Genomic DNA, 18369 nt, shown 5'->3' on the forward strand with positions numbered 1-18369 from the left:
GGTGAAATGACTAACTCTGGTAACCTACAGTAGGTTCTGTATTCTGTTCTGTAGCTCTAAATCTATATTCCAGATGCTTCACTTGACACTATCACTCCTTTTATTCTGTAATAATGTTAGTCAGTCACCATAAATAACGTAAAGGAACTAATAAATATCTGACTGATATATACTAAAATGGACATGAATTTCTTTCCCCCGCCCCACTGTCCCTGTCCTTTCTTACTTTTGGAAACTAGATACATGAGCACATAAGGCCTGGCAAAATTGTCTCCATTACAATGATCACGCTTCTCCTTTCATTATAAATCCTGATTTCTGATATCCAGCGTTTTGCAAGGAATGGTCCAGTTCCAACGTCCTGACTTGCTTTCAGTCAGCTCACTGATGCAGGTGGTTAATTCTAGTGGAAGTCTCATTCACTTAAAAAGCCAGTCATATGGCTTTTAAAAGGTCAATATATTTCCTGTTTTAAAAGGCTTAACTAAATTGATGTCAGACTTTATATCCCCTTCAATACTGCCAAATTCATTATTTGAATTTGCATGATGACATGAAAGGTTTTTAATGGCTATGCCACATTTATTTGAGAATTGAAAACTAAAAACATTAATTGTAGATTCCTTCTTTTTTTGTAGACTTGTGGGAGATGTTTTGCTCTGCACAGGTTTCCTTTCATATTGTGGCCCCTTTAATCAGATATTCCGGAATCTTTTGCTGAAAGATTTGTGGGAGTTAGAGATGAAAATGCGAAGAATCCCTTTTACTGAAAATTTGAATCTCATTTCAATGTTAGTGGATCCCCCTACGGTAAGTCCTGATGCTGTTCTGTAGTTCCACTCCACCCCCACCCCTCATATATTGTTTAATTATGAGATGGAAACAACTTTTAAAAATTTTATTTCAGCTCATTTGAAAAAGGCCATCATTAGTAGAACACAGTTTTTTATGACTCTATAAAACTCAGGTGCCATTCCTGTGATCATAGTAGAAACCAAAGTGTATTTTGAAAGGGTGCATGGAGGGAAGTAGTTCTGGGAAGCACCATCAGAGGTTTGAAACCCAGGACAGTACCCATTTTGAATACAGTTGTTAAGTAAAGTTATTCTTTTCCATACTAAAGAATCATTGTTATAAAGTCTGCAACACCAAATGTTACAATTATGGCTGCTAAAACAAATTATTTAATTTGTGAAGCAAATTAAATGTAGACATATAAAATTCCTTTGTTTCTTCAAAAATGTCATTGAGTAGATTTACAACAATGGGGCCATTCACGCGACCATTCACGGTGGGCTATAGAGATACGGCAGGCAACAGAAGAAGAATCAATCAAGGCTCTAACCAAACTATGCCAGCAAATTTGGAGAACAACACAGTGGCCAACAGATTGGAAGAGGTCAATCTACATACCCATATCAAAGAAAGGAAATTTAACAGATTGCACAAACCATCACACAATATCCTTAATTTCACATGCTAGCAAAATAATGCTCAGGGTCATCCAACACAGATTAGAGCCCTATGTGGTAAAGGAAATGCTTGATGTTCAAGCTGGTTTCAGAAAAGGCAGAGGAACAAGAGACATTATTGCTGATGCATGCTGGATAATTGAGAAAGCCAAAGAATACAAAAAAGAAGTCAATATGTGCTTTATTGACTTCAGAAAAGCCTTCGATTGCATTGACCATGTCAAGTTGTGGAATATCCTTAGAAAAATGGGTGTCCCAGAACACCTCATTGTTTTTATGAGAAACCTATACACAGGCCATGAAACCACAGTCCAGATGGAACATGGTGAACCAGACGGTTCCACATCAGCAAAGGAGTAAGACCAGGTATACTTCCTCCTTATTTATTCAATTTATATGCTGAACATATACTGAGAGAAGCTGGATTGGAAGAAGATGAGCGTGGCTTTAAGGTTGCATGAAATATCAATAACCTGCACTATGCTGACACCACTATGATAGCTGAGAATGCGAATGATCTGCAAGCTCTAGTAATGAAAGTCAAGGAGCACAGTGAAAAAATGGGACTAAGACTAAATGTAAAGAAGACTAAACTAATGACAATGAGTACAGCAACCAGCCTCAGAATTGATAATGAAGATATTGAAGTGGTGGATAGCTCCTGCCTTTTAGGATTGACCATCAACAGTAAAGGATCCAGCAGTCAAGAAATACGCCGCAGACTAGCACTTGGTAGGGTTGCAATGAAGACATTAGAAAGGATATTTAGATGCTGTGATGTGTCTACACCTACAAAGATTATAATTGTTCTGACAATGGTTTTTCCCATGACACTCCATGAATGCAAAAGCTGGGCTTTGAAGAAGCAAGATAGAAAAAGTATTGACGCTTTTGAACTTTGGTGCTGGAGAAGACTTTTGAGGATGCCATGGGCAGCCAGGAAAGCAAACAAATGGATACTAGAACAAAGCAATCCAGAATTTTCACTCAAGGCACAAACGACCAGGCTCAAACTATCATACTTCAGACACGTTATGCAAAAACGCAGCTCCCTTGAGAGGTCCATAATGCTGTGAAAAGTTGAAGGTAAGAGAACAGGATGACCAGAAGCAAGGTGGATGGACTTGATTACGACAGCAATGAAGGCACCACTGAGAGACCTTAAAGGCCAAGTTGAAGACAGATAATTCTGGAGAGAATCTATCTATGTGTTCGCGAAGAGTTGAGACTGACTTGATGGCACTTAACCAACCAACCAACCAACCAACCAATCAGAAGCAAAGTAAGAGGAAAACCTGGGTAGAAATTATTGTGTGGACACAAGATAGGAGGAAAACCTGGCTATCTTTTCCTCCTACTCTGCTTGCACACAATCACTTTTACCCAAGTTTTCCTCTTACTTTGCTTCCACACAACCACAAATTGGGAACACACACAGCTCCCAAACCCGGGTAGTTTTTGATTGTGTAAATGAAATGACCTCAAAATGTACTAAGTTCTTCCTACCTATTCAGTCCCAAAACTATGGATGGCTCTAGCATAGAAGCAGCAGGGTGACTTTCATGTGATTGTGTGCACATGTACACAACCTCCTAGATAAATGTTAGTGTGAACTGGGAGAGGTGGATGGACAGAGATGGTTGCATGACTACAGGTGTGCTTTTTCTAACTGCCACACTCATGGAAATGACTTTGGCTGTCTTACTGTAATAAAACATTTCTGGCCTTGCAACAGATAATTTAGTCAGTACATTGTCGTTTATGGTTTGCTATAAATTTAACATTCTAGAAAATAACAGGTGCAACAGACATTTGCAGGAGCTTGCATATTTTTAGAACACAAACTACTGCGACATTTTAAAGATGGGATTATTTAGGCTTTAGACTCATGACAGTTGTTTTTGTTCTTTCAGTAAGGAGTAACTGTTATAATTAAATACATGTTTGGTCATTCTCCTTGGTGCACAAGGGTTTATACAATATGTTAAATATGGAGGGGCAAGTGGAGAGCCACTGTGGTGTAGCAGTGTGTCCAGTTGGGTCTGGAGAGATCCAGATTCTAATTTCTGCCCAGCTATGAAGATTACTGGGTGACTTTAGGCAGTCACTCTTTATTGGCCTAACTTTCTAAGCAGGTTATTGTGAGGATAAAATGAGGCTGTGGGAGGGGACAACCACCTATGCTGCACTGAGCTTCTTGGAGGAAGGTTTGGATATTAATGTGGGGATGTAATTGATTGCCACCTGTGTATTGTTATAGGAATGGGGTGGGAGCACTTGTTGACATCTTCATGTAAGAAGATTCTGCGGGGATATACTGGAAGCCTGTACACAACTCCCCCAGTCCTCCTACTTGCCCGTTATGGTGCCAGAAAGCTTAGACTTCCAAACACTGCTCATACTCCAGAAGCACTCTTTAAGACCAGAAAGACATGAATGACCCTCACCTGTTTGTTTCTGATCTTAGAGAGCACTTCTAGAGTGCGAGTAGAACTTGGAAGTTTTAGCTGGGCCCTCTGGTGCAACAGTGCACACATGTTGGAGGACAAGGGCTCCCAGCACATCCCTGCAGAGCCTCTTTACACATGTGTTTTGTTAGTCAGGGTCAATCACTATTTTAAGTATGAAGGAGAGAAAGGAAAATGAGAGGAGACAAAAACAAATGTGTGACTTCAAAGATTTATGCATTTATATGTTTCTTTCATCAGTACTATGTGTGTTGTATATACATGTCTATGTTATTTTGGTGTGTTTGAAGCTATTTGGTTATGCCCTTACTCTGCTAAGAGGAAATAATAGTAAATAGCCTTCGTGAGCAAATGTTTAGGTAGTAGGGGTGTGCATGAAACCGGTTTGCCCGGTTTGGCTCAAGTCTGTACCAGACTCGAACCGGAAAGGGTATGTTCGGTTTTGCACACCCCAGAACAACCCCTCACTCGGCTCAAGTTCAAGCCAGTTCAGGGGTTCTAAATGTAATAAAATAAAATAAAATAAAAATTTAAACTCACCGCTGGGTCCGGGTTGTCCGGTGGCCTCTGAGGGCTGCTGGCCCAGCTGCTGGCTCTGTGTGTGTGTGTCTCAGAAGGTTTTCCCTGCCGGCCTTCCCACAATCTTCTTTGGGCCGTTAAGGCCAGTGAGCATGTATGGTGACTTTCTAAATGGCCTCTGGAAGCCAGAGCCAGGAGAGGGCTGGATAGACCTGAAAACGGGCCTTAACAGCCCGAAGAAGACCAGGGCTGGCAGGGGGAGGGGGAACCTTCTGAGACACATATCCCCATGGCTGCAGCAGCACCCTCCAGAGGCTGCCAGACAACCTATACCTGGCAGTGAGTGTTTTTTTAAAAAAATATTTATTTTAAATATTTAGGACCCCTGAGCCAGCCGGTGCGGTTCGGCTCAAAGTCAAGCTGAACTGAACTGGGCCCTGTTTGGCTCAAAGGTGAGCCATTAAACAGGCCAGTTCAATGGCAAACCAGCTCAACCTCAAGCCGATTCACACATTCCTAATAGGTAGATATATGACGTAAGTAATAAGTGAATGTGTGTGGTGACAATGAGTGAGATAATTTGGATCATTCCAGTGGTGTGGTGGTGGTGTGTGTGTGCGTGCGTGAGAGAGAGAGAGTGAGAGAGAGATGTTTTCTGGTGGCAGGAGAATGAATGCAATGGTGGTCAGTATTTCATAACCGAAGTAAAGATTGCTTTATAGGGGGAAGTGTTCAAATTCCACAGGAACCTGTAACCTTTAGCAGAATCTTGGGTAATGTCTTGAGTAAACCAAGATTACTCAGTACCTTAATGATAACATAAAGTCAAAGTTGATAAAATCTGTACCCCTCATTGACTTTGAGTACATGCTGTGACCAACATGGCTATAGTTGCATTACATGTTACTGCCCTTTTCTCACTAATTCCTTAAATATATATCCAAATAACATAAATTCAGTATTAGCTACTCAAATAATGACTTTTCCTCAATGACCAGATTAGTGAGTGGAACTTGCAAGGACTTCCAGGAGATGAACTCTCAGTTCAGAATGGCATCATTGTCACTAAGGCTACAAGATTCCCCCTTTTGATAGATCCGCAGACTCAAGGGAAAACATGGATTAAACAGAAAGAAAAGGACAATGAGTTACAGGTAAGTCATGCACTGTTCAGTGATACATTCACACTTGTTCTTAGTGGGCATGGTCTCACTTTGATCTCCCATGTTAGCATCACTTCCATGCATATTTGGTGTTTCCAGACATTCCTTCTCTTAGATCAGATCAGCGTTTCCCTCCAGGTCAAGTGTGTATTATCTTTACAGAATTCTCCCTGCTCCTCGGACTTATTTAAAGGGTTTGAGTTGTCAGGCTAACCATGAAAAGAAGTGTAAAGTACTTTGCTAGCTGCTAACTGAGCATATCCCCTGCTAACTGAGCAAAGAGACACCTTTTTAAAGTGGCGATTCTCTTTATTTAGCAGGGGGATTGCAACTGGCTTTATCCATCCCCAGCACAGCATCCCTCCAGTGGCTGTTGCTGGTGTCTGTCTCAGCTTTCTTTTTTAAATTGCGAGCCCTTTGAGGACAGGGAGCCATTTTATTTATTTATATCTATGTAAACCACTTTGGGAACATTTGTTGTAAAGCAGTATATAAATATTTGTCATGTTCATATTTGTAAGAGTGCTCTAGAAATTAACAAGTATTTATACTGTATTATTTATCAAAACATATTTTATTTATTGGCCAAGTATCTTTCCTTTTATTCTAAATCTGAACTTTTCTTCAAAGGTGACAACTCTGAATCATAAATATTTCCGCACACACCTAGAGGACAGCCTTTCCCTGGGAAGACCACTTTTGATTGAGGATATAAGTGAAGAATTAGATCCTGCCCTTGATAATATATTAGAAAAGAACTTCATTAAATCAGGATCCTCTTTCAAGGTTAGTTGTCTTATAAAAGAGCTATAATAAATTTTATGTTTTCTTTAAGTGTGTGATGAATGGTTCCCCATTTCTATCCTCAGCAGTCAAATGAAAGAAATCAGAACACTCTACTGCAATTAGAGAAGTAGATCAGTCTGGAGTCTTCTTGACAAGTGGTTGTTGTTTTAATTAATCAGTTAGTTAGTTAGTTAAAATATGATCGCGGTATCTGACCATATTGAATGTGTGTACCTGAGTTTGGGGACCAGGGATAGAATGGGACATCTGTTGGTGTACCGATCGCCCCACTGCCCGGTGGAATCCCTTACTAAGCTCACGGACTTGGTCGCGGAACTCACGTTGGAGTCTCCCAGACTTTTGGAGCTGGGGGACTTCAATTTTCATTTTGGGACCAATTTGTCCGGGGCAGCTCAGGAGTTCATAGTGGCCATGACAACTATGGGACTATCCCAAGTGGTCTCCAGACCGACACACATTGCTGGTCACACACTTTATTTGGTCTTTTACTCTGATCAGGGTGGTGTTCAGTGGGTGGAGACTCCTGTGATTTCCCCATTGTCATGGACGGACCACCATCTGCTTACGGTTAGGCTTAAAACCACTTTCCATCTCTGCAGTGGTGAGGGGCCTATTAGAATAGTCCGCCTGAAGAGGTTATTGGATCCAATAGGATTCCAAGACCTTGGAGGGATTTAATGTTGGCTTTGCCAGTGATCCTGTTGATGCCCTGGTGCAAAACTGGAATAACATACTCACCAGGGCAGTAGACACGATTGCTCCTAAGCGTCCCCTCTGATCTGCTTCAAAACAGGCCCCTTGGTATACAGAAGATCTACAGGGGCTGAAGCGGCAAGGTAGGTGACTGGAGCGCAAGTGGAGAAAGACTCAACTCGAATCTGACAGATTACGACATAGAGCACATTTAAAGATCTATGCTCAGGCAATACATGCGGCAAAGAAGCGGTTCTTTTCTGCCCATATTGCATCTGCGAGTTCAGGGTTAAATACCTCCTCCTTACACACTGCAAATCCACTCCTAATTAGGTTCCCCTTTTGGCTATTTTTACATTAAAAAGTCCAAAACGTATAGGGCAAAACTGTGCATTTAACTTATTGCATAATTTTGCCCTGACTTTCTAGTATTATCTTTCTAGTATTTCTAGTATAGCACACCAATTGAATTAATTGGGTATTGAATTAATACCCAAAAGCTGAGAGCTATACTTTGAAGCCGATATTGCAAAATATAATGACAACCCAAATATAAAATATAAGCAAGCTTAATTGCTTGCTTCTCATTCTCTGTTCTCATCCACTTCTTGATATATACAACTCTCTTAATTCTTCCTATTATGAAAAACAAGGGAAAACACAAAGGAACACACAGTTGCACAATTCTGGTCAGTGATTTAATGATAGACAGAGGAAGGTGGTGGAAACTGGAATCTACAGCCATACCAAACATTGAGCATTATCTGTTGTGCCAAAGGAGATTAAGCAAATTTAATTGTGCATGACAAATGTGATATTAAATATATCTTGGGTGACTTCAGGTGTGCACATATTTCTGTGTCTTAGTAATTAACAGTACTGATTACAATTCAATAAAATATGGTTTAAATTATTATTTAGGTGAAAGTTGGAGATAAGGAAGTAGATGTCATGAGTACATTTAAACTTTATATTACTACAAAACTGCCAAATCCTGCCTTCACACCTGAGATCAATGCTAAATCATCAGTAATTGATTTTACTGTTACAATGAAAGGACTTGAAAATCAGTTATTGAAGAGAGTAATTCTTACAGAGAAACAGGTGAGCTAACAAATATTGAACTGTTGTACTGACAAAATGATCAGGATTGAACAAATGCTACCCTGAGGTTAAAAGGTGGAAAATCTGAGTTATATACAAGTTCTTTAAATGACAAAAACATGAAAAACTGAAAGTATATGTGCAAATGAATTGCAACATGGGCAATTTCATCTTCGTAAAGAAATGCTAAAGCATTTCACAAGTCTTTTTGTCTTTGTATTTAATATAGGAACTGGAAGCAGAGCGAGTTAAACTCATGGAAGATGTAACTTATAATAAGCGGAAGATGAAAGAACTAGAAGACAATCTTCTTTATAAATTAACAGCAACTAAAGGTACTCCGTTTACACTTATATCATGAGAAGATTGACATTTGCCCCCTCCCAAAAGGACATGGACACATATCTCTGTATGTCAGTTTCTGATTCCATCATGGCATGCCTTGCCTGTGGTATGGCTCTTCCCCCTCCCCCCATGTTTTCTGCCACCCCTTTCCTCCTCTAGTGCTTCTGTGGCTTAATCTTCTTCCTCACTCCTCTCCAGAGAGTCCAAGCCCTCTGCCTCACTGCTATCCTTCTTCCTTGATCCTGAAATAACAACTGGCATTACCAATCTTCTACTTGTGCAGTGATGAGTTGGGTGGGAGGCTCACTTTCCTGCAAGAAGTCACCATCTGAGTTTCTGATCTTTCAGCTGGAGCACTGCTACGACTTCGGTGATACCCACTGTTCGCCCTCATTCTGAGGATTGTGGTAGCCTCTCCCCAGAGGCGTAACTGGGGATAACGGCGCCCAGGGCAAGCTCTGCCCTGGAAATTGCACCCCACGCCCCCCCCCCACATCCTAACCTGAGCGCAGCGGCGGCGGGCGGCGGCGGATCGCGCGGCAGTGGCGGGCAGCGGAACCACACCCGAAATTATTTAGAAGCTGCATTGACACCAGTGGGAGAGATGCTCCTTCCGAGCAATCGGCGTTGAAGGACCTGGGTGTGCCGCGCTCTAAGAGAGAGCAGAGAGCCCCGCTGCAAGTGAGACCCCAAGCCAGGCGTTCTGTTTGCTCGATCGCCTGCCGAAGAGGGATTTCTCTGCCCGGACCAAACTAGAGGGAAAGCCAGAAGCAGACCGAGGTTGCTGGTCAATAAATTGCACGCACGCTGAAGGCGCGCACCTCTGCCTCACCAAGTCCTCGCATGGGGGAAGTTTGGAGAGGAGCAAAGCGGGGCAAAATCCCTGGGATTCTTTTGGTTGCCGCTCGCTCACTCATGCCCAGGGCAAGGCGGCTGCGACCGGAGAGGGCAGGGGGAAGAAGGGAGACCCGACGGTCCTTACCAGCTGCAGGAAGATGGGTAGCTTGGCGGTGTATGGCAAAAAGGCTCAATATCCCTGGGCAGCCGCGGCTGCGGCGTACGGCGCTCTGTACATGGAGGAGAGCACGTTGGAGAGAGTCCCCAACGGGCTGAGGTCTGCCCCGTTGCGGGAGGCGCCGTTCCCCTGGCGATCCGACCCGATGGGTAGATCAGGCGAATGTACTGGTAAGAGCGACGCCGAGGCCTGCCGTCTGGCCCGGCGTCGCTTCCCAACTGCGAGGTGCGCCTGCGCAGTTCAGATTCTGCGCAGTTGGGCAGCGCCGGCGGTAATGCAGTGAGCCTGCTGGGCTCTTTGCAGGAGTGCGAGTGTGGGGGGTGGGCGGCCGGCTGGCCAGCCGCCTTTCCTGCCAGCCAGTGGGAGCACCCGCCAGCCACCCTCCGCTTTGGGGGAAAATTTTTTTGAAAAAAAAATTTTTTTGAAAAAAAATTTTTTTGGGTGGTGTAGCTTTTCTGGGGCATCGCGCTCGCCCCCTCCCAGAGTGGCGCCCAGGGCACGTGCCCTGCCTGCCCCCCCTATTGTTACGCCCCTGCCTCTCCCTGTCTGACCTACTGGACCCTCCTTGAAACTGCCTCAATGTGCTCGCAGCATTAAGGCCTAGTTCTCTAATAGGGCAGATAGATGGATAAGCCTGTGTCTGGACAGTATAATTCCAGCTTGCAGGTGCTCACATGACTGAAGGCTCTTCCCTACAAGAGTTCCCTTCACACAGAAAACTAGATGTTAGGGAGAAAGGCTCTAGTTTAGCCTGCTCCTTGACATCTAGTTTTGATGTGCAAGGGCCAGTCATGAGAGTTCCCACTTGCAGTAGAAACCAGACACAAGTTTACCACTACATACACCACAGCACTCATAGAATTTTCAAGGAATTTTATTTTTGCTAACATAATTTGCCAAGTGCTCTTGGGTGCCAGAATAGCCCTTCTTCCTATTTCTTCCTCTGAAACTTGTTGATGATTTTGGAACCAAGTGCATCTTCTGTACTAACTTGGATAATCGGCAGTTGCTTCTTGTTGCTTAGCAGCATAGCAAAAGCAAGCTCCAATCTTAGCTGTTGTTCTTTTACCTGGAGTTAAATGAAACCCTATCTATTATCACCTACAAAAAGGGATGAAATAGTTGTGATCCCTCATTGTAATTCATTGGTGAGTCTGCTGCTGAAAGATGTACAACGTGATATAGGACAAGCAACCAGCATAATGCTCAAACATCTATTATTTTGCTTGTTTATAATACTAAGATGACTTTAATTGTTTGGCTGGCATTCATAATACTCATTAAAACATGTAATGCTTGTCTGGTGAAGGAAACAGTTCCTTTATTCCTTTTCAGTGCTGAACACTGTACAGAAAATTCTAAAACTACTTTACCATCCCTTTAGGTTCTTTGGTGGATGATGAATCTTTGATCGGTGTTTTGAGGACAACTAAACAAACTGCTACAGAAGTGTCTGAAAAACTGGAAGTTGCAGGAGAAACAGAGAAAAAAATTAACACTGCACAAGAAGAATATCGTCCTGCTGCTACGCGAGGAAGCATTCTCTATTTTCTTATCACGGAAATGAGCATGGTCAATAATATGTACCAGACTTCACTAGCTCAGTTCTTAAAACTATTTGATCAATCCATGGCAAGGTAAGAACACAACATCATCTCTACAAAGGCCTATGTTTCCCCCCATTCAATCCAATTTTGATATTAATTCGTTTGCCTCTTGCTTTCTTTTCATGCCTTAGAGCTGACAAGTCCCCTATCCCACAGAAAAGGATCTCAAATATTATTGAGTTTTTGACATATGAAACTTTCACATATTCTGTTAGAGGTTTATATGAAAACCACAAATTTCTTTTTACACTGCTTCTGACATTAAAAATTGATCTCCAGAGGGGCCAAGTCAAGCCAAAGGAGTTCCAAGCACTCATTAAAGGTAATTATTTAATTATTTATTTCCTTGGAGAATCCAAATCCTCATGTTAGGGTAATTTCAGGCATGAAACTCACTTCTTTCAGGTGGGCCACACACTGACTTTTTCCAGATGGCAATTCATAGCAGCTTGACTACAGTCACAGTTTCAGGGTATTCAGGCAGTGTTTATAGCTGTTTTCATTACAGTTACAGTTGTGGGGTGTTCAGGCAGCAAATAGCACTTCCCGATTTTTTAAATGATGATTGGCCCTCAATGCATAGGGTAAAAGGTAAAGTTGTTACCTCGAGTCAGTGTCGATTTGTGACGACCACAGAGCCATGTGGTTTTCTTTGGTAGAATATAGGAGGGGTTTACCATTGCTTTCTCCTGCACCATGTGAGATTATGCTTTTCAACACCTTCCTAAATTGTTGCTGCCCGATATAGGTGTTTTGTCATATGGGAAACACACCAGCGGGGATTCGAACCAGCAACCTTTTGCTTGCTAGGCAAGCCATTTCCCCACTGTGCCATTAGATACCAGTCTTTTAAAAGTTGTACTTTAAATTAGTATGCAAAAATTATGGGTTTGCAAGTGCTGGTCAGTAGGTAGTGCAGTGAATATATTGAAAGAAAGATCCTCAGCATGTAGACAGGATGTTGAAATGCTCTAGGAAAAAAGGCTATGACAGACCACAGAAGGATCTGGGAGTCATATTAAGTGTGTGTCCGAATGGGTAAAGAAATACTGCAAAAGTTTTAAAAAGCTTGCCGTATGATGCAGCCTGAAAAAGCCCATTGTCTCCGACAAGCTTGGAGATGGGTGGGGTACGTATTGCTGTTGACTCATACCTGTATTCAGAATTGCTGCCTGAGTTGTTAAGCACTGAGAGGCCTCAAAGAGCTATTTTGTACCTGAGAAAATGTAATGTTTCCTCAGAGAGTGAGTTATTTTTGTTTGTTTATTTCCTGTGCTGGATGGGGTTACACTCCCCCAGAAGGAGCAGGTGCGCAGCTTGGGAGTACTCCTGGACCCAGGTATCTCACTGGACCCAGGCCTCACTCTGGTATCTCAGTGGAAGCCATGGCCAGGAGTGCTTCCTATCAGCTTCGGTTGATTTGACAGCTGCGCCCATTCCTTGAAGAGGATGACCTCAAAACAGCAGTGAATCACCTGATAATCTCCCGGCTTGACTATTGCAATGCACTCTACGTGGGGCTGCCTTTGTACATAGTCCGGAAACTTCAGTTAGTTCAGAATGTGGCAGCCAGATTGGTTTCTGGGGCAACCCGGAGAGACCATATTTTACCTGTTTTGAAACAGTTACACTGGCTGCCAATATGTTTCTGGGCAAAATACAAAGTGCTGGTTATTACCCTTAAAGTCCTGAACAGCTTGGGTCTGAGTTATCTTAGAGAGCGCCGTCTTCTACATGATCCCCACCGCACGTTAAGGTCATCTGAGGAGGTCCGTCTTCAGTTACCACCAGTTTGTTTGGTGGTGACTCAGAGGCGGGCCTTCTCTGTAGCTGCTCCTGGGCTGTGGAATGCACTCCCAGCAGAAATCCGCAATCTGAATTCTTTATTGACCTTCAGGGTATCTGTTTGGCCTGGCCTTCCAGGGTTTTTTAATTTGTTTTGATTGTTTTAATGCTGTAACCTGGTTTTCAGGGTTTTAATTGTTCTGATTGTTTAATTTTTTATGATGTTTTAATTGTTAATTGATGTTTTATATTGTTTATATTTCTGTTTTAACTGTTATTGGTGTTAATGGTTTTGTTTTAATGGTAAACTGCCCTGAGCCATTTTGGAAGGGCGGTATAAAAATCAAATCAAATACATAAATGAATGAATGAATTTAAAGTATATCCTACTTTTCTTCCATGGAATCCAAGCCAGTGTATATAGGGTTTCCAGCGAGGCACAGATGAGACCAAGAGCTTGTGTGCTTTCAGGCTCAGAGACTGCCTTTGTAGTTGCTGCACCAATCTCAGTACTACTAATTGAATATAATTTCTGGCAGAATTAGTGGCCTGCGACACAGGACTTCGCTCTACTCACATTCTGCTAGGGTCCCACCCCCACCCACCCCAGCCCCAGTTGTCCAGAGATTAAGCATTACTTTCTTGTTGAAGTATTATACTGGTGTACATACCTAAAGGGAATTTTTAAACAAAAATTTAAAGCATAACATTTTTTTTAAAAAAAAATCAGGCATACCATTTTTTTAAAAAATTAAAGCATACCATTACATAATAATAAAAGCAATTGTTTGGAGTTTGGGCATTCCCCAGAAGGGCAACTCCTATACATATATGTAGAGTAAGATTTGTAAAATGTGGTATCAAGACTCCACTGGCTTACCTATCCTTGTGCAAAATCCTTCAGACTCCATTACTCATGCAGTCCAAAGACTTGATCATCCTCAGAGGAGGAGTGCCAGACTTCTCCTAAGAGCCAACCGGCTGCAGCTGCTTTGCCTTACAGCATCAGGAGCCAATTGGACACCATGGAGCAATGTCCAGTTTTTGCACTAGAGTAATCATGTCCTTGCTTCCTAATTAAGAACCCCTTAGTTCCTGTTGGAAGGTTTCTATATGTGAGGCTTTAATCTCCTTTAGCCTCTCTCACAATTGATCTTTTGTCTGATTGTCTTTGTCAGTGTGAAGGGGGAAAGCAGCAGAGAGCTATCTGTAATGTGAATGAGCATTATAGCATTGCAGGGTTTACATTTACATTATCAACTGATCAATATAAGAACTGCGTTTAGCCTCATGGGTGAAGATCCTCTTAGTTCCTGCTGGTGCAATATTGCTGTCTGCTCATTCATGTCATGGCATCCCATCCCCCTAGAGCAGCACTGAGCAACTTTGGCCCTCCTGCAGATGTTGGACTACAACTCCCATCATCCCTGACTACTTGGGGTGATGGGAGTTGTAGTCCAAAATCAGCTGGAGGGTTACAGTTGTGCAGCCCCGCTCTAGAGCCTAGAGCTCTGTAAAGGCTTAGAGAAAGGCTGGAGAGACAGATTCTGGCAGTATAAACACCTAAAGGATTATATGTTTGTGGGATCGCACTATTGTTGCAGAACATCATTTGTGAAAGTATCATGTGGAAGGGCTGTCAACTCTTGACCTTGCTATGGAAACGCTTAAGGACTTTCAGTACTTCTGATCTATTTGTCAGTTAGTGCACTATTTTTGAAACCTAAAAGCTTTATATGAGTTCTAAATATTAAAGAAGGCAATGTTGCTGATGGAGTATTGTCTGTGACAAAATAAGAGTTACTCTTGGCTCTTGTTTTGCATTAGTCATGGAAAAATAATCTCTAAAAGAAGTTATTCATAAAGGAAAGTGTGTGTGTGTGTGTGTGTGTGTGTGTCATCCAAAGATACAAAATTACCCATAATAAATTGTCATCACAGATGCAAGGAGAATGAATTAATACAGTAATCAGGTACAAGGCTGTGAAACTATGGCAAATAAAAGTTTGTGGCAAACAAAAAGTATTGACATTAGAATAACTGCAGAAAATGTATTCTGTATTATTTATAATAATCTAGGCATTCATCCTACAAGCATTCAAATATTTCAAATTAATTCTATGAGGAATATAATGCAAAAGGATGCCAGGCCTAACACTGGTGTAGCATAGTCACAAACCTGTGTTCATCCAGTGGCACAATGTCACCCCTTAAATAGCTGTAAAAGCAAAGCTAATGTATCAGTACCAACTGACACTACTGCAGCATTCCTGGAAATGCTGCCCACACCCACCAATCACAACATTGCACATGGAAAACAGCCCTATATTACCTCAGCAGTGAAAGCCCAATCAACATGTGGTAACAGCTGATAAACCCCATACCAACAGCCACATACCCTCTAAACACAACCAGACAGCCAGGAAAAGACCACAGCACCTCCCCTTGCACATACTGCATGGTGTGGTGGGCAGGGAGCCTGCATGGAGAACCAAGAACCCTGCAGGAGGCTTTCCAGGAGTAAGGATTGAGTCCTGCTGTTGGGAACAATGGTCTTTAGGAAGTGCCTTCTACTGAATCAAACCTTTCATCCATCTAGTTCAGTAGTATCCACACTGAGTGGTAGCGGCTCGCTAGGGTTTCAGGCAAGAAATTCCCCAGCCCTACCTGAAGGTGCCCAAAATTGAATCTGGTACCTCCTATATGCTAAGGATGTGTGTTACTGAGCTACAGCCACATCTCTAATGTCCCCTTTCCAGACAAATTTCATAGTATTATAGATTTAGATTGCTGTCTCTGTGAGAGAGACTCAGGTTTGGTTGCCAGAACTCCCGCAAAACCTACCTGTGAGCTGCTCCAGGTTGCATGGTCTGTTTTTTTGGCAGAGATGGCTATTTCTCTGGCATTCTAAAACTGAGACATGGCAATACTTAGCATAACATTTGTGGCCTTCAGAATAACAATGATCATCTTCCTCCAGGCGGTGCAGCACTAGATCTAAAAGCTTGTCCTCCCAAACCATTCCGGTGGATTCTTGACATGACATGGCTGAATCTGGTGGAACTGAGCAAACTACCACAATTTTCAGAAATCATGAACCAGGTGGGATCATAGACTTCATTATTTATATTTCATGTATTGTTGGCCCAAATAACAATTAGATCCTGTTGTCAAATAATGTATAGACAATTGAGCCATGATTGCTAGTCCCCAAATGTTATAGTTTTGCATCTTTAAAGGCATAGAATGGCTTAATTATCTTCTTACCACAAGATATACGGGCATATAATTTATTACCAATGCTAGAACGTTCCCCCATGTTGTGAAACATACTCTGCTGACACAATAACAGAAACACCTTTACTGCTATAACTCTCTAAAACAATCATTGGCATTCTTTAAAGAGGAAAGCATGACCATCTATTGCTTTGGTACATATTTAGATCTGTCGCAATGAGAAAGGGTGGAAAAGTTGGTTCGATAAGGATGCTCCAGAGGAAGAAATTATTCCTGATGGATACAATGATGCATTAGACACCTGTCGTAAACTCTTGCTTATCAGGTGAGGATTGTCATCAGCTTTGGCAGTACATGTTTGGTTTTGCAATATAGCCTACAATATTATTTTCAAAGCCTTAAAATAATTATCAACAAATAGAAGTGATGCTTAATTTGAGTCTCATGACCCTTGTTTGTTTCTAGGTCTTGGTGTCCAGATCGCACTCTTTCTCAAGCCAGGAAGTACATTGCAGATTCATTGGATGAAAAATATACAGAGCCTGTCATCTTAAACTTAGAGAAAACTTGGGAGGAAAGTGATAAACGGACACCTCTCATCTGTTTCTTATCAATGGGATCTGACCCAACTATCCAGATTGATGCCTTGGCCAGGAAACTTAAACTGGGTATAACTATTATTTTTAATTCTTAAAAACCAGAATTCAGGTTTAGAAAACTGCTTTACTAAGTCTGCTTTTTTATCATTCATGGAGCCTTCTCAAGATGTTCTCGTAGAAAATCCTGAAATAATATGCTGAAAATGCTTTGGTGATCTTCTTTTGAGTCCTTCCTTCTGTAATAACTGAGCTTTATAAGAACATTCTATTTTGCGCCTTCCATTTTTTAATCTTCTTAGGTGTGTGGGTTTAAATTTTACTGTTTCAGATTAAGCACTACAAAAAATATCTAACTGTAAGATCAGTTCAGCAATGAGAAAAATTATCAGTGAAGGTTGCAGGATCCCTTTCATAATGTCAGAGATGAAAATAAACAAATCAGGGATTCTTTAGGAACATCCTACCCTGTCCTGGAACAGTGAACTCTCCTGGATCATACAACTAGGGAGATCCTTCCTAACAATGATATCAATTCTAAACTTAACTATTTGGAAGAAAGTGCCATTGAAAGCAATGTGGCATTATGTCAAACATATTAGTTTAGGATTGAGGTACTAATACCTAAAACTCAGAAAGCCAGTGCTATGGATCAGTGGTACAGGGAACGAAAAGCAACAGGGGCCACGGTCCACCAGTTTCTACAATATTTTATTCTGTAAGTAATAAGTCGATACGTCGGCAATGCAATGTGCATATTCAGTTCTCTTCTCCAAGACCCTTTATTTATATGCTATATAATTTTTATAATTTTTAAATTATATTTTTTAATGCAATCCTTACCCCTTCATGCCTTTCATGCCTCTGTCTTTTATGCATTTTTATGAATGATATGGTCCTTGTGGCCAATCTTATGCAATTTTATGCAGTTTATAGAACATTTTTTAAGGCAATCCTCACCGTCTTGTGTCCTTTTATGTCTTCTTATGCCTTTATGGCTTTCATACCTTTTTTGCCTTTTTATGACTTTTATTGACTGTATCCTTTCCCTGTACCTTATGCTGGTCTCTAACTGTAATAAGATTGAAGATGATGATCCTTTATTGCACAAAAGTTTTATAAAACTGGTACAAATCAATAATAACTTTTCAGAGTACACACTTGTTGCAGTCAAGCATAGAAAAAGACCTCTTCTGTTCCCCAGCAGTTAAATTCCTTAACCAGATAACACTCTGTTCTGTGACTGGCTGAGATATGAGGGAAGAGAGAGGGAGAGAGGGAAGTGCACCTGATTTTTCTCACAGGCTAATGAATCTTATAGCATTAGCTAATGCTTCTCCGGCATTGGCATCTGATTTTAACTTTTCTATTAATAATGCTTCCTTTATTTTCCTTTTTTGCACATTCCTTTCAATCCCCCAAATAGATATTTTAGTAGGCATTACCTTGCCTTTGTGCATTTTCCTCATTTGCATTGACCAGGGCTTTGTTCTCTGTGCATTATACCGCATATCTGCTAGATGTTCTCTATATCTATCGTTCAGTGGTCTACCAGATT

At 41.6% G+C, this 18369-nt stretch overlaps 1 protein-coding gene across 2 annotated transcripts in view; it reads left to right on the top strand.

The window, feature by feature from the left end:
* Positions 1-18369, top strand: part of DNAH8 (dynein axonemal heavy chain 8) — a 390116-nt gene that overhangs the window by 318905 nt on the left and 52842 nt on the right. For both annotated transcript variants that reach the window (XM_053305243.1, XM_053305251.1), the window contains 10 exons: positions 639-810; positions 5458-5613; positions 6253-6408; positions 8044-8226; positions 8456-8561; positions 10971-11223; positions 11325-11515; positions 15959-16080; positions 16422-16540; positions 16681-16883. In XM_053305243.1, the coding sequence (XP_053161218.1) occupies positions 639-810; positions 5458-5613; positions 6253-6408; positions 8044-8226; positions 8456-8561; positions 10971-11223; positions 11325-11515; positions 15959-16080; positions 16422-16540; positions 16681-16883 (1661 nt within the window). The remainder of the gene's footprint in view (positions 1-638; positions 811-5457; positions 5614-6252; positions 6409-8043; positions 8227-8455; positions 8562-10970; positions 11224-11324; positions 11516-15958; positions 16081-16421; positions 16541-16680; positions 16884-18369) is intronic.

Source organism: Hemicordylus capensis, chromosome 1 (assembly GCF_027244095.1).
Source record: "Hemicordylus capensis ecotype Gifberg chromosome 1, rHemCap1.1.pri, whole genome shotgun sequence".
Lineage (NCBI taxonomy): Eukaryota > Metazoa > Chordata > Lepidosauria > Squamata > Cordylidae > Hemicordylus > Hemicordylus capensis.